General features: G+C 54.2%; 1 protein-coding gene and 1 pseudogene across 1 annotated transcript in view; both read right to left on the minus strand.

Annotated features, from left to right (window-relative positions):
• The window catches only part of CAND2 (cullin associated and neddylation dissociated 2 (putative)), a 31,390-nt gene extending 18,538 nt beyond the window's left edge, over nucleotides 1-12,852 (minus strand). The window contains exons 1-5 of the mRNA XM_045551529.1: nucleotides 12,749-12,852; nucleotides 7,440-7,583; nucleotides 4,386-4,540; nucleotides 3,557-3,680; nucleotides 1,313-1,578 (exon numbers count right to left, since the gene is read on the minus strand). Coding sequence (XP_045407485.1) covers nucleotides 1,313-1,578; nucleotides 3,557-3,680; nucleotides 4,386-4,540; nucleotides 7,440-7,583; nucleotides 12,749-12,816 — 757 coding nt within the window. The 5' untranslated portion in view covers nucleotides 12,817-12,852. The remainder of the gene's footprint in view (nucleotides 1-1,312; nucleotides 1,579-3,556; nucleotides 3,681-4,385; nucleotides 4,541-7,439; nucleotides 7,584-12,748) is intronic.
• Nucleotides 12,853-13,967: 1,115 nt separating this feature from the next.
• LOC123638757 lies at nucleotides 13,968-14,254 on the minus strand (annotated as a pseudogene).
• Nucleotides 14,255-14,873: the final 619 nt, after the last annotated feature.

Genomic DNA, 14,873 nt, shown 5'->3' on the forward strand with positions numbered 1-14,873 from the left:
TTCTATCCCTGACTCTGTCACCTATATACTACGGTACCTTGGCAGGTCACATCACTTCTCTGACCTCAGTCTACTAATCTTCACATTAAGGACAACAATGTCTCCTGGGCAGGGATTTTGTGAAAATTAGTAATATTAAATATGATACAGATAAATAATTTAGTCCTGGTCCTGGCACAGAGTAGACACTCAATAAGTAGGATCTGTTGTTAAAACCATTATTCATGTCCTTGCCTTATTTCTTACACTAGGTTGTAAGCCCCTGGATGGGAGATGGGGGGAGGCAGGTACTGCCCTAAAAGACCAGGCAAGAGAGGTCCCTGACTGGTCCCCAAGCTTTAAAGGATCCCACCCTTGCTTCTCTCCAGCCACAGCCCTTTCCCACAGTGCAAGGGGCGTGCTGACCTAGAGACCCCTACCACGCCCCTTCTAGATTCTGCTCTGCCTAGGTACTGGGGACCCGAGTTCCTGCCCGACTGATCCTGAGTGCTTGTCCAAGCCTGTGCAGGCCTCTTTCCCAGGCCTCCTTCCTTGGCCACTCCCAAGGGTGGCCAAGTATTGGTTGCTGTTTGGGGTGGTAGGACAGGGTATAGACATGCTGGCTGGGGTGTCCCCTTGCAGTGAAAAAGCCAGGGGTTGGAAGGGGCTGACTTTGGGCCAACACTATCCACACTGTCCTGTTCGGGCCCAGAACTCCAGGTGTCTGAGGATAAATTCAAACCTGACTGCAGCTTTGCATTTCCAAAAAACTAATCTATAGTGGCAGAAAGCAGACCAGCAGTTACCCGGGGCGAGGCAGAAGGAGGGACGGACTGCAAGAGGCACCAGCAACTTTCTGAGGGTGATGGAAATGTTCTGTATCTTGGCTGTGGTAGTTTCACAGGTATACGCAAAGGTCAAAGGACACTGAACTGTACGCTTTAAATAGTGTGGTTTATTGTATATACATCATCCCCCAATAGTTTTTCAAAAATCCAAACCTGGCTCACGGGTTGTTATTAAACTGTAATTGTCAACGTCATATTTTAACAGTTTAGTGGCATGATTTATAATTATAATAACCCGCGAGCCTCCGGGTCTCAGAAGGGTCTGATCCAACCCCCTTCCGTGGAGGGCCTGAACTCGGCAGGCGCTCAGGCCACTGAGCGCAGGGTCTGCCCGACTCTGGCCCTGCTCAGGGAGCTTCAGCCGCATCCCCTCGCCCAGGCGGCCGCCGACCCCAGGCCCCGCCCCTCGCCCAGGGCCCCGCCCCCTCACCCAGGCGGCCGCCGACCCCAGGCCCCGCCCCTCGCCCAGGGCCCCGCCCCCTTACCGAGCCGGTGGCCGGCCTGGCGGCCGACGCTGCCCAAGCACTGGATCAGGGTGCGGATGGCGGCGGGGCTGGCGGGCGCACGTGGGCCGGGCAGCCGGTCCAGCAGGTGGTCAGCGAGCTCCACGAAGAGGTCGGTGCTGCAGGCGGCCGCCAGGTGGCCGAGCGCCCCGACCGCCCGCTTGCGCACGGCCAGGCGCGGGCTGCTGAGCTGGGGCAGCAGGCAGTGCAGGAGGCTGGCGTGGAAGGCGCCTAGCGGGGCTCCCAGCCTGGGGGAGCCGGAGGGGCGTCAGGCTGGGCCCACCCGGCGGGCAGCACGAGCCAGGCACCCCCCTCCCCATCCTCTCCAGAGCTGTGACAACCCAATGGCCCCTAGAAAACAGATGCCCTGCAACCGCGAGGAGGAATTACTTAAATTATTTATTACTGTTACACGAGAGAAAGTGGAAAGAGAGAGGAAGTGACTTCTCAAGGCTACTAAGCCAAGAAATGCAAGGACAGGACTTGAACCCAGCTGTCCAGGCTCCCAACCTGGGGAAAAGGCCCGGTGGTGACAGGAGGTGGGTGTGGGGGCTCCAGTGGGGGTGTCCCGATTTCCTGGGAGTCCAGGGCTAGCCCAGTACCACCCCCGCACCCCTACCGCCAAGTTCATCCTCCTCACTGAGACCAGAGTGGTCCAAAATCTACTTCTGACATGGTCACTCTCTGCTTAACTCCTTCCATGGCTCCCTAGGGCCCTTCGGATAAGCTGAGGTCTGGGACCAAGATGAGGCAACACCAGGGAATGGCTTCTGCACACACAGGACACAGCCCCCTGCCCACCTCAGCAGCTTCTATCCCCACCTTCAAACAGGCCTGTACTTCATCTGTCCCCTGAGGCCTTTTCTCCTCTTACTCCACACGAACTCACTGCCCGCACCCACCCAGATCTCTATGTCCAGCCCACACACACTCCTCTCCCAGTGAGGGTTTCATTTTTGTATTTGTCTGTTCACCTACTACGGGACAGGGCCTATGCCAGAAGTCGGGGTGAGCAAGGCAGACTCTGGCCCTGGGACCTGCCCTCATGGGAAGCATGGCTGAGCGGGTGCCTCCCGGGCTCCTCAAATTCAACATGCTCCAAACTGAATCCACCGCCTCCCCACACACCTGCTCCCGCTCCCAGCGCGCACCCCACCCCCCACAGCCCCTCTGTCCTTCCCCACAGCTACTAAGGCCAGACCCTGGGGATCATCCTCAAGTCTCTGCCCCTCTCGCCCACTCCAAGTCCTGTGGCATCTACCTCCTAAATACAACCCGAGCTCCCCTGCCTACGGAAGCCTCTTAACCAGTCCCCTGCCTGTTCAGTCCCTCCCGACTGCTCTCCACAGCGCAGAAAGACCACTGTGAAACACACAATGGCTCCTGCCCGCCCCTCCAGCCTCATCTCTCCACACTCACCTCTCCAGACATGCCGTGGTGCCCCACCTCCTCTCCCGCCTCTCCCCTCTGGGCTGGGCAGTCTCCCCTCCAGGGTTCCCCTTACGCCACACAAACCCGGCTAAGTCCTGCTCCCCCCTCACCCAGCAAAGGCTCAGCTCCAGCAGGACCCTCTCAAGGAAGGTTCTCCACCCCCAGCTGGGTTGGGGGGCTCCTGTGAGCTCCTATCAGCCGTGCTCTTATCCTTATTGTTGTACTGACTACATTCACAGTTTTATTTTATTTCAGAGACAGATCTGGCTCTGTTGCCCAGGCTGGAGTGCAGCTGGCCACTCCCAGCTAGTTGTTTCTGTGTTTTTTTTTTTTTTTGTAGAGAGGAGGTCTCCCTATACTGCCCAGGCTGGTCTTGAACTCCTGGCCTTAAGCGATCCTTCTGCCTTGGACTTCTAAAGTGCTGAGATTACACATGTGAGCCACCGTGCCCAGCCAACAGTTTTATATGTGTCTATAAACCCCTCCCTAGGAGTAACTGAAACTGATCCAACTCCGTATGCCCAACACTAGTCCAGCACCTGACATTTTTCTGGCTGCAGAGTAGGTGCTCAAGTTGTGGGAAGTTTTACAGACAGTGTGACCTCAGGCAGTCCATGTCATCTCTCACAGCCTGTAAAATGGTGACAATCAAATTTTCCTTTGCAGGGCTGCTGGGATGATTAAGGGGCCCTGAGCATAGGCCTGGTGTGCAGCAGGTGCTGGCTCTGTGGATTAGAGTCCCTCCCGGTCCCCCTACAGCCCCTCCTCCTCATTGCCCAGGGGGGCCTCCTGCACCTGCTCAGCATGTCAGAAAGGATGTCCAGGGCTTCCAGCTGCACAGCCACATCTTCCTGCTGGGCGATGGCACTGGTGAGCTGGCCTGTGATCTTCCGGCACACGTTGATGGCCAGCCCAGAGCCTGCGCAGAGCACAAGGCAGGCAGGATGAGGCCCTGGCCTGGGGGAATGGCAGCCTCCACCCTTGGCCTGCCTCTGCTCTGGCTGTGTTCCCGGGCCCACACCCTGGGAATCCCGCTGACCCAGGGAAGTCAGGGCGCCAGTGGGCCAAGGTTTGACCTTGAGTCCAACGAACTACAGGAGACAGCGAGGACAGCTGAGGACCCAATGCCCGAACTGCTGGGCTGGCCCCTTCTTCCTTGCCCACTTCCACTAGGGAGGTGAGAAAAGTTAAACACTTCCTTTCCTGCCTCCCTTGCTGCTAGGAGTGGCCGGGTGACCCAGTTCTGTAAGTAGAGGTCTTCTGGGGGCTTCTGGAAAAACGTGCTTTTCTTGTAAGGGGGAGGAGACACGGACAAGTGACCTCAACCTTGTCAATACTGAGCCACTAAAAGAACTGCTGCAGAAATGGAGTGGCTGTTTCCTCCAGAATTATCATGTGAGAAAACCCCCTATTCCTTTAAACTGCCACTGCCTAGATTTCATTACTTGAGCTAAAAGCATTCCTAAATGACACAGAACCATGAACTTAAAATCTGGGTCTGAATTCTCTGCCACCTACTAGCTGAGTGACCTTAGGTAAGTCCCTTCACCTCTCTGAGCCTCAGTTTTTTTAACCATAAACTAGGACAAATGATAATAGTGCCTAGTCCCAGGGGCCTGGGTACCTGTGGCTGCAGGTGGAAGCTCTGAGAGGACAGTCTTGAGGCCAATGCCTGCGATGTCTCGGAGCTGCTCCTTGTCTGACCGCATGTTGGCACAGAGGGCATCCACGATGGTCTCCACTTGGTACTCCTTCACTTTGCCCACCAGAGGACCCAGGCTGAGCAGGGAGGGAGAGAGGTGAGTCCAAAAGCCCCAGGCTCAGCCTGAGTCAGGCTGCCCCCATATGTCCCCTCATGCTCCTAGGCCCACATGTGCTTAGGAGAAGGCCTCAGTCAAGAAGGGGACCCTCTGTTTTGCCACAAAGAGAGGTACCCTCTGGCTATGCCGACATCATTCCTGGCACCTGCCACACCTACATTCCTATGTTTTGCATCTCAGTAGACGGCCAAACAATGGTTCTCAAACTTGAGCCTACAGGACTTCGGAAAACACAGGTTGCTGGGCCTCAGCCCCAGCGCTTCAGATCCTGGAGGCCAACGGGGCCTGAGACTGTGCATTTCTATCAAGTTCCCAGTTGATGCTCACGCTGGTGGTCCAGGGGCCACACTTGGAGACCCTCTGCCTTAGAAACTTGCTTCAAGTCTTGTCTGGATCAGCATCATCAGCATCACCTGGAAACTTGTTCGGGTTGCAGAATCTCCGGTCCTTCCCTAGAACTACTGAGTGAGGATCTGCAGTTCCGCAAGGTCCCCAGGTGATTTGAATGCACATGAAAGTTTAAAAATGGCTGCACTAGACTCCCTGGTTCTCAGCCTCACCTGCACACTGCCATCACCTGGGGCCTTTGAAAAATGTTTACCTGGACACTGCCCTCAGAGTCTGAGTTAACTGGTTGCAGGTGTGGCCTGGATGGTGCAACTTTTTAAAATTCTCCAGGTTACTCTAACATGCAGTCAAGTCTGAGAACCTCTGCCCTAAACGTGCGGTTCTCAGACGCTGGTATGAATCAGAATACAGATTCCAAGGTGCTGTACTCTCATCCTTCTGCCCCAGCTCCCTCCTCTTTCCCCTCTCACAGTTTCCACAAGGGCCCCAGGTGACCATGATGCATACTTGCATTCAAACCCTGGCTCCCTGGACTTCTTCCTCCATCTAAGGAATCACGGAGCCCTCCCTCCTACCTCCTGTAGCACTGGTTCCCAGTCGGGGTGATACTGCTATGGCAATCATGGGGGGCCTTGGTCATGTAACTATTGAGTTGGCACTTCCGGCTTTGATGGTGGGAGCAGGAATAAAAAAAAGACAATATTGCAAAACAAAGCATTGTCCATGTCCTGCAAGACTTTCTAATATCCCACTGGGCATTCATATGGGCAAAAAGCCTTTATATGATTATCTGAGTCTAAAATTTCACTGTACATATAAATACAAAGTACTTTTTGCTTTTTTTTTTTTTTTTTTTTTGAGACAGGGTCTCGCTCTGTTGCTCAAGCTAGAGTACACTGGCATCATCATAGCTCACTGCAATCTCCAATTCCTGGGCTCAAGTGATCCTCCTGCCTCAGCCTCCCAGGTAGCTGGGACCATGGGTGCACACCACCATGCCTGGCTAATTTTTTAATTTTTTGTAGAAATGAGGTCTTGCTATATTAGTTCATGCTGGTCTTGGACTCCTGGCTTCAAATGATCCTCTTGCTGTGGCCTCCCAAAGTGCTGGGATCACAGGAAGGAACCACCATGCCTGGCCTGCATTGCTTTATTATACTGTACTCTAGATTTTCCAAGAATGCAATAATCAGGAAAATTAAAGGAAGATTGTACTTTGTTTTCTTCAAAACTTTACTGGAAGATGGTTACCACTTTAAAAAATCTCACCACTAAGAACAATGCTGCTTGTGATACCTGAGTCCCCAGTGCCCCCTACCTATATCCACCTCTGCTTATGAGTTCATACCTGGGCGCAGGCTTCTCATAATTTTATCACCATTTCTATTGTCACAGTGCCTGGGCATTCACGTACTGAAACACACACTACCTTACTATAAACTATGTTCCCTCTATTTTTCCTTTAGGTTACAGGTTAGGACATTACATATACTGTTTGGTAATTATGTGTAGAGGTAGGTTTTACTATGTATAAATTTCATTTCATAATAGGAAAAGGGTATTACAAACTACTTGTTATAAAAAGGGATATTGGTTCTGCTGGTGGGAAACCACAACTCCACCCTGTGTCCACTCCACGGCCAGAGAGACACTCCCAGACCACAAACCTGAGTATGTCACATTCTGCACAAAACCCTTTACTGAACTCCCTCTGCTCTTGGGATCCAGCTGCAATTCATTAACATGCCCCAGAAGAATGCCCGGGCCCAGCTCCTAGGGTGGTTTGAGAGGCAGTGCCCCAATTCTCTCACCCTGTTGACCTTTGAGCCCTGCCATTCTCAAGTCCCCTGCCCACCCCACCACACAAGCATGCATGTGCCCTGCACATACCCGGTCTTACTTGTCCTCCTCTGGAGGTAACTAGCCAAGGTCTCAGGATCACAACCTCACAATGCCCAGGGCTGAGGCTTTTGGGACCTCCCCAATCCCATGACCCCTCACCCCTTACCTCTCTGGTGCATGTCAGCCTGACCTTCCGGCTGCCAGCACTTGCATCTGTGTGAGGGCTTTCTCCGGCTGGAAGGGCCAGGAAGTGAATAACCCTCCATCCTACCCCAGGAGTAGCCCTCAAGCAATGACTAACAGAGAGCACGTGCATTAATACCCCAGCTCCCACTCTCTGTGGGTGGGAAAACTCCAAGGACCATGTCCTATACTGTTTCCCAGGGGTCCCCAGTGGTCACTCGGCAACACACCCTTTACTGGCTTTCTTCCCTCCCCTGCCTCACTCCCCTACTCCTCTCCCATGTTTCCTGGTGACACCTGCAAACACACTCAGACTTCAATCCTTGTCCCAGCATCTACTTCTTGAAACCCAGACTAAGGCACCGTCCAGCAAGAGCTGCTCAGCAGTTCTCCCCTCAGAGGCTGTACCCCAAAGGGGCAGGGACCCCTGGGGTGCTGCCACCCCAGGCAGGGCACCTTCCCGTCCCGCCAAGGTCCACACTCACCACTTGACAGCCAGGTTCTGCACCTCACCGTTCTTGTCCTCCAGGAGCCGAAGCAGCATCTTCACCACCTTGCGCTCGCTGTCCTCGTCCAGCTGGATGGAGTCCTTCTGCAACTCGGACATCAGGTCACTGGTGGCCATGAACCTGGCCGGGGAGGGCAGAGGAGGATTGCCAAGCAGCTCCTGGGCCCCGGTGGATCTGCGCAATACCTCAGAGTTCCCCAGAAATAGACCTTGATACAAGGATTCAAGGGCAAGGACAGTCATGCAACACCTAACTGTTCTCGTCAGTGACGGCCCGCATGTACAGCAGTGGGCCCACATGGTTACAACAAAACTGCCCTATACAGGTGTGCCATTTTTATCCTGCATACCATATATTTACTGCACCTTTTCTATGTTTAGATATGTCTAGATAAACAAACACTCACCACTGTGTTACATCTGCCTACAGTGTTCGGTACAGTAGCACACTGTGCAGGTTCGTAGCCTAGGTGTGTAGCAAGCCATCTAGCTTATGTAAGTACACTCTGTGACGTTGGTACAACAGTGAAATTGCCAAATGACACATCTCTCAGAACGGATCCCTGCCGTTAAGGAGCTAATGACTGGGCTCCCACAGGGAGACGCACACGTGTGACAACAACTGCCATACGGTGGCAGACTAGCAGTGGCTCAACATGCTGACTGAATGCTTAGGGCTTCAGAGTCAGTGGCTCCTGCCTCTGCAAACGTGAGATTGGGCAAGTCATGCCACCTCTCTGATCCTTACTTTACCTGTCTGAAAAATGGGGATGAGAATAGGACCTGCCTCATGAGGTTGTCTGTACACGTGGTGAGCACGCAGTAAATGGCACTGCCACATACACTGTCCCCATCTCACAAGGGCTGGGAGAGGGATGCCAGAGGTTGAACAGACACCTTGTGACCACGTCAGGGGTCGGCAAGAAGCCTCTCTACCAGACAGGTGGAGGAGGCCAAGCCACATCCACCCCATCTCAGAGAATGGACTCAGTCCCTGCCCTTAGACCAGCGGATGTGAAACTGTAGCTGGCATCAGATTCACCCGCAGGCTTGTTAAACCCTGCTGCGTTCCACTCCTAGAGTTTCTGAATCACCAGATCTGCGCTGGGCCCAAGAATGTGCATTTCTAACAAGTTCCTGGATGATGCTGAGGGTCAGGGACCACACTTTGAAAACCACTGCCCTGGGCCATGCTGACGGGCCACGGGCACATGTGGAGACCAGCGCCAATAGCGGGCTGGCTCCCTGACCCACGGTGGGCACCAGGATCAAGGGCTACCCACCTCCAGGTGGGTGGATCCATGCGACCTGATGCCAAAAGCCTGACGCCCTGTTCCAGGCATTAGAAATTGCGAAGTCTGAGCTGGCAGTCCATGGAGAGTTGGGCGAGAGGGGGACGGTTGGGCCCCACTCCTGCCAACACTAAGAGGGCAGACCTGAAGTCTGAAACTGGTGGTCCTCAGCTGTGTCCAGCTTGTAAATGTTTTCGAAAATTTAGATTACTCATCAACACTTGAACACTGGGAGAGCTGACATACAAATACTGACTTCCAGATTCTCCTGAGAACAGAATACCTGAATACGCTGGACCTACAATCCCTGGTGACAATAACTGGCTGGAGTCAGGTCCTGGCTGCCCTCTCTGCAGTTCACCAGGTCCCCACAAGGCCCACTTCACCCATTTCCTGGCTCTGGAGAGTGGATATTCGCAGAGAAAACAGGACAGGGCCACGTGGAGAGACACAATGAGTCTGGGGCCAGAGAGTGGCAGCCGCAGAGAAAGCCTCCAGCCCTGCTTTCCGCACGGCTGAGTAACTCAACCAAGAGCCCTACCCCCACCTCCTGTGGCAAAATCTGTCACAGTTGGGATTCCAGCCCTCAGACTCAGGCTGCTGCTGATGTCACCATGGCCCGCGTGTTCCCTGGGGAACTTGTGGGTGTCACAGCTATTTATTTTTAACAGCTGGATTAGCCTCAAGCTGCTGAGGGAATGAAAGAGGCTGGCACGACAGTGACAGTGAGGAGGGGCATGGCAGGGCTGACTGTGCCCACCTCTGGGCCAAGGTAAGGTCAAAGAAGGGGTCTAGATTTGAGGCAGGCCAAGGCCCGAGGTCACTCTGAGATGGCAGGCAAGATCTCCAAGCTGTGTTTCTGCTGCAATCCATGGGAGCCCAGCTCAGCCCAGCAACCCAGGGGATGTGCTCCTTTGCCCACGGTGGGCCTCCTGCCCCCGTCTTTCTTCTCTACCTGTTGAACTCCTATCCATCTGTCAAGAGCCCAGCTCAAATGTCCCAGCTCAGGGGTGACTCCAACTACCCTGCCCCACAACCCACCCACACTCCCTAAGCACAATGGTCCTCCCAGGCAGAATCTTTTCAGAGCATTCTGCACCCTCCCGTTACAGCACTTCTTACTCTGCAATGCAAGTTTGGTCACCAGAGCATCAGCCGAATTAGACTGCAAACTCACAGAGAGCAGGGGCCCACTGGGTTTATCTCTGGGACTCCAGGCTCAGCAAAGAGCAGGTCTGCAGAGGGCCTGGGGGACAGGGTGAGGGCAGAAGGGGAGGGAGGGAGAGAACTAGCCCTTAACAGAGCTCAGTGCCAAACAGCTATGTAGAAACTTGAACTCAGAAACGAGTTCTTCTGAAATATGCCTCAGCATTTCAGACACCCCCGAGTTCCCGCAGACTCTGAGCTCTCAGAGAAAGAAAGCCATATTGTGTACGTGTGTGGGATGGGAGGCGGGAAAGGATATGATTTGGTGGATTAGCACTTGAGCATCAAAGTTTGGCTTTAAGTAAGCATACTGGTCTTGCCATTTATTATATCAACTGGGCGACATGGGGCAACTGCCTCCTCTCTGGGCCTCAGTTTTTCCATGCTTAAGATGAGAATTTTCTTTGTCCCTATTCATAGCATCCTTTGGAGGTTTTAATAGGCAATCAACTCTTTGCATAAGGCAGATGCTCAGATAGGCTCAGAGAGGTTACAGGAACTGCCTAAGGTCACACAGCAGATTGGGAGAAGAAACAGCCCACCAGACAGGTCTCCGGCTCCTCAACCAATACTACTGTGTTTTCAAGAAATGATGTGGGAATTTCTGCAGCACCTCTGAGTTTATTTATTTTGCCTGTTGGGAGTCTCAGCGGTAACAGAGGACCCTCCAGCTCTTAGAGCCAGGACCCAGGAAGAAGAGCAATCAAAAGCTTCCTCCACCCGGCCCGGGACCCCCATCTGCAGTCACTGCTCCCCTCCAGGAACCAGAGGACACTCTCAGTTTCATTCCAGAGAAACCCTAGAGGCGACTCAGCTGAAACACTCGGCCATATGGGCGCCTGGACAGCTGGTCTGCAGGGCCCAGCCCTCCTGGTATTTAAACTTTAAAAATAGACACCATTCTCATATGTGTGGGGTGGTTTTAACTGTTCTCAAGGCTGCTGGCAGAGACAGGCTGAAAGGGGTTCTCAGGCTCTGGCTGCCAGGCCGACTCCCTCTCCTGGAGACTGGACCGGAGGCCCGAGAGACAGTATTGCAAATCCCCTCGGCAACTGGCCGCTATGTGACCTTGGGCAAGTCACTGCACCCCTCTGGAGAACAGAAAGAACAATTACTACCCCCAGGCAGACAGACAGACTGACACACGTAGAATGCACATCAGGGAGCCTGGGGCCAGCAAACATTCACTAAGCACCTACTGTGTACCTAGCACAGGCTCTGGGGCACCTAAAGGAAGTGCACAGTCCCAGTGGGCCAGGAACTCAGGGTCTCCCCGTGCTGAGAAGTGACACAGCAGAAACTTGGGGAGGTAGGAAGTGTGTGGGAGCTCAGGGGAGGTGCCCAGCCCTGCCTGGGGTCAAGAAGCATCCAAAGAGGTGACCCCTGAGTAGGAGCTAGCAGGTGAAGGGGGGAGGTCGAGGGGGTGCAAAGAACTTCCCAGTGAAGGCCTAGGAGGGGAGAGGGCATGGCAGATTTCTGATGTGCACAGAATCATACAGTGTCCATTAAGAGTGTACCTAGTGCCAGCCACTCACCTAAGCATTTCACATGTACTACCTCACTTCATCCTCATGCCAACCCTCTGAGGTGGATTGTTATTATCCCCATTTTATAGAACAGAAGCAGAGAGAGGCTCAGAGTGGTTAAGTAACTTGTCCATAGTCACACAGCCAATAAGTGATGGGAGCCAGGATCTGAAGCCCGGACTGTGACTCTGAGGCTCTAGTAATGTAGGGGGCTCTTGTGGGGTGTTGAGGAAGGGATCGCAGGAGAGGGCAGGGATCAGACCAGGAGAGCAGGTCTCACCCTCCTCACCTGTCAGGGGGCTGGATCTTGGCCTCTGTATTAGACTGGCCCAGATTTGGACCCCAAGTCCTCCACTTCTAGCTTTGTCACTGCACCTGGGCCCTTCATGCCTCTGAGCCTCAGTTGCCCTATCTGTAAAATGGAGATAAAGTGATATGCTGGTCTCTAAGATCTCCTTTCTGCTCCCACCGGCCAGAATTGGCCATGTGACCACAGGCCCACCCCTTCTCTTCCTTGGGCCTCAGCTTCCCCAGAGGATGAAGGGTTGGACCAGATGTTTCTGCCATTCTTTTCCGCTCTATTCCTGTGCTTCTGTGATTTGGGAGAGGGGAGAAGGAGAAAGGGAGTGGGCCAGGGGAGTGGCACGCAAAACACCGGGGAGCCCCACCCCAGCCCTCATCTGCCGGTGCCTGCAAAGCCAGACTCAGCCCAGCCCCCTCCTTCAGGCTGGCTGAGGGACCCAGGAGGGGCCGGGCTGGGGGAGGGCGCGTGTCTGCGAGACTTAAAGACGAGGGCAGAACTGAGGGTATCTGTGAAAAAGTCAGCCTCGGGTAGCGGTCCCCGGAAGGGGCGGGGTTTCAACGGGGTCCCCAGGTTCATTCGGGCTGAGGGCTTCACGGTGGGCTCACTGAAGCGGAAGGCCTGGGGGGCCACATGCGGGGGCGCACGAGGGCCGGGCATCAATGAAGGCAGACGAGGCCGAGGAGGGGTGCAGAGGGGGGACGAGAGGCAGGGCTGAGGCTCGCCCGGCGGGCGACGCGGCGAGGCGAGGCAGGGACTGCGGTCACGGGGCGCAGAGGGCGGTCGGGGCGAGGGAGGGCCGAGCTCCGGCGGGCGACGCGGCAGGGGAGGGGTCTGCGGGCCGGGGCGCAGCGCCCGGCAGCGGGAAGAGGCTCGAGCTGCAGGGCCGTGGGGGATGGGAGGCGGGAGGCCCGGGGCTGCAGTGCGGGGCGAAGAGGCGGGGGCCGGCGGCGGGGCGCACCTGAAGTCCTTGTCGCTGGACGTCATCTTCTCCAGGAGGCTGGAGATGGGGAAGGCGGCGGCGCTCATGGTGGCAGCGAAGATGGCGGCGCCGGCGCCCCCTCCCCCGCCCGGCGCGCGGGCTGCGCTCGGCGGCCAGAAATAGCAGCCCCCGCCCCGCCCCGCGCTCGCGCCCGGGCCGTGGCCGCCGCGGGAGGCCGGGCGGGCGGGGCCGGTGGGGGGGTCTCGGCCGGGGCCCCACCGCTACTCCGCGGACAGCCCAGCACCGCTTGCACACCCGCAGCGACGGGGAGCTCACCACTTGTCACCGCACAACTTCTCCCTGCGGTTCCCGTGCGTGCTGGCTCTCGACCCAAATGCTCATCCACAAGCATACGGGTAATCAAAGTGTCGTATGTTCGCAAAACGGAATTTTACATAGCAGTGAAAGCTAACGAATCACTGCCATGTGCCATAACATGATACTGTATTGAGCAAAAGAAGCCACGGGCGGGAATGCATACTACGTGATTCCCTTTGTGTTACGTTCAAAAACAGGTGAAACTGGTCTTAAGGTGCTAGAAGTCAGAATACTTTGGCCCTAAACTAAATATGCAGTTTAACAAGGTTTTTCCCCCTATTTAACGATATTTTTGAAATAATTTTACGAGTCAGTGCATATACTTTTACAAGTCAAAAATAAGTAAATAGCTGGTTACAGCGAGTGGCTCACACTTTAATCCCAACACTTTGGAAGGCCAAGGCAAGAGGATCACTTGAGATCAGGAGTTCAAGACCAGCCTGAGCAAGAGTGAGACCCGTCTCTACTAAAAATAGAAAAAAAATTAGCCAGGCCTGGTGGCATGTGCCTGTAGTCCCAGCTACTCAGGAGGCTGAGGCAGGAGGATTGCTTGGACCCAGGAGTTTGAGGTTGCTGTGACCTAGGCTGACGCCATGGCACTCTAGCCAGCCAGTGCAACAGAGTTGAGACTCTGTCTCAAAAAAAAAAAAAAGAAAAAAGAAATTCTTTTCTTCTTCTTCTTCTTCTCCTTCTCCTTCTCCTTCTCCTTCTCCTTTTCTTTCTTCTTCTTCTTCTTCTTCTCCTTCTCCTTCTCCTTCTCCTCCTTCTCCTTCTCCTTTCTTTCTTCTTCTTCTTCTTTCTTCTCCTTCTCCTTCTTCTCCTTCTCCTCCTTCTCCTTCTCCTTCTCCTTCTTTTCTTCTTCTTCGCTTGGCTGTGAGCTTCATGTGCAAACAAATTCTTGAGATGATCTGGATGCTGCAACAGCTGCCCTCTTGGGAATCCATGCCTGAATCTGCTGTATACAATTTTTAGGTGCCTCGTCCAACCAGTCCTGGTGGTATTTTGTCTTTTAGCCTTGGCACTCCAGTTATACTTTGTCTTACACTTGGCAGGGTAGCCACATTTGCCACAGGTCGACTTTTGAAGGTGGAAGGCCTTAGAGCCACAGTGGCGGCATAAAGTATGCACCTCATTGCAAAGATTTCCAAACAACGATGTTCCCTTCATTATCTGGCTTCTATGGCCTAACAAAGAGGAGCTTCCCTCTCTTTAGGTATTCAGGGACACAGGTTCCCTCTATCTTATAGTTCTGCCATGCCCTAGGGCACTGTCCCCAGCTGCTTGGTTGTAGTTGGATCAGTGGTTTATCTGAGCCACACCCAGTGCCTTAAGTCCCAGTTGTAGTCACATGGCCATGCCTAACTATAAGGGAGTCTGGGAAATTAGGTCTCTCTGGGCACCGTGTTCCCAAGTTCAAGAGTTCAAGTCTCTTACTAGGGAAGAAAGGAAGACCAGATTTTTGTGGATAACCAGGCTGGGCTCAGAAAAATTATTTTTCGGGTGGACTCCTTATTAAGGGCCAACAAGGGGCTCAACTGACAGTCTCCTGTACCCCTCCCTCACTTCTGAGAGACCATCAAGACTTCTCTTTGGGCATCCCCACTTCCTCCATCCTTGTGTGGCAGTATGAGATCCTCTCTGTTAGAGCCATCTTCCTACTTTCAGGGTCTTGGAGGTTCCCATTGCTACAGGGTAGAATTCCACATCCTTGGCCTGGCCGTCAAGGCCCTTCTGGGCTGGGCCAGGCCTCTCCGCAGGAGCCCTCCGCTCTTCACAGGTCAGTTTT

This window comes from Lemur catta, chromosome 5 (assembly GCF_020740605.2).
Source record: "Lemur catta isolate mLemCat1 chromosome 5, mLemCat1.pri, whole genome shotgun sequence".
NCBI lineage: Eukaryota > Metazoa > Chordata > Mammalia > Primates > Lemuridae > Lemur > Lemur catta.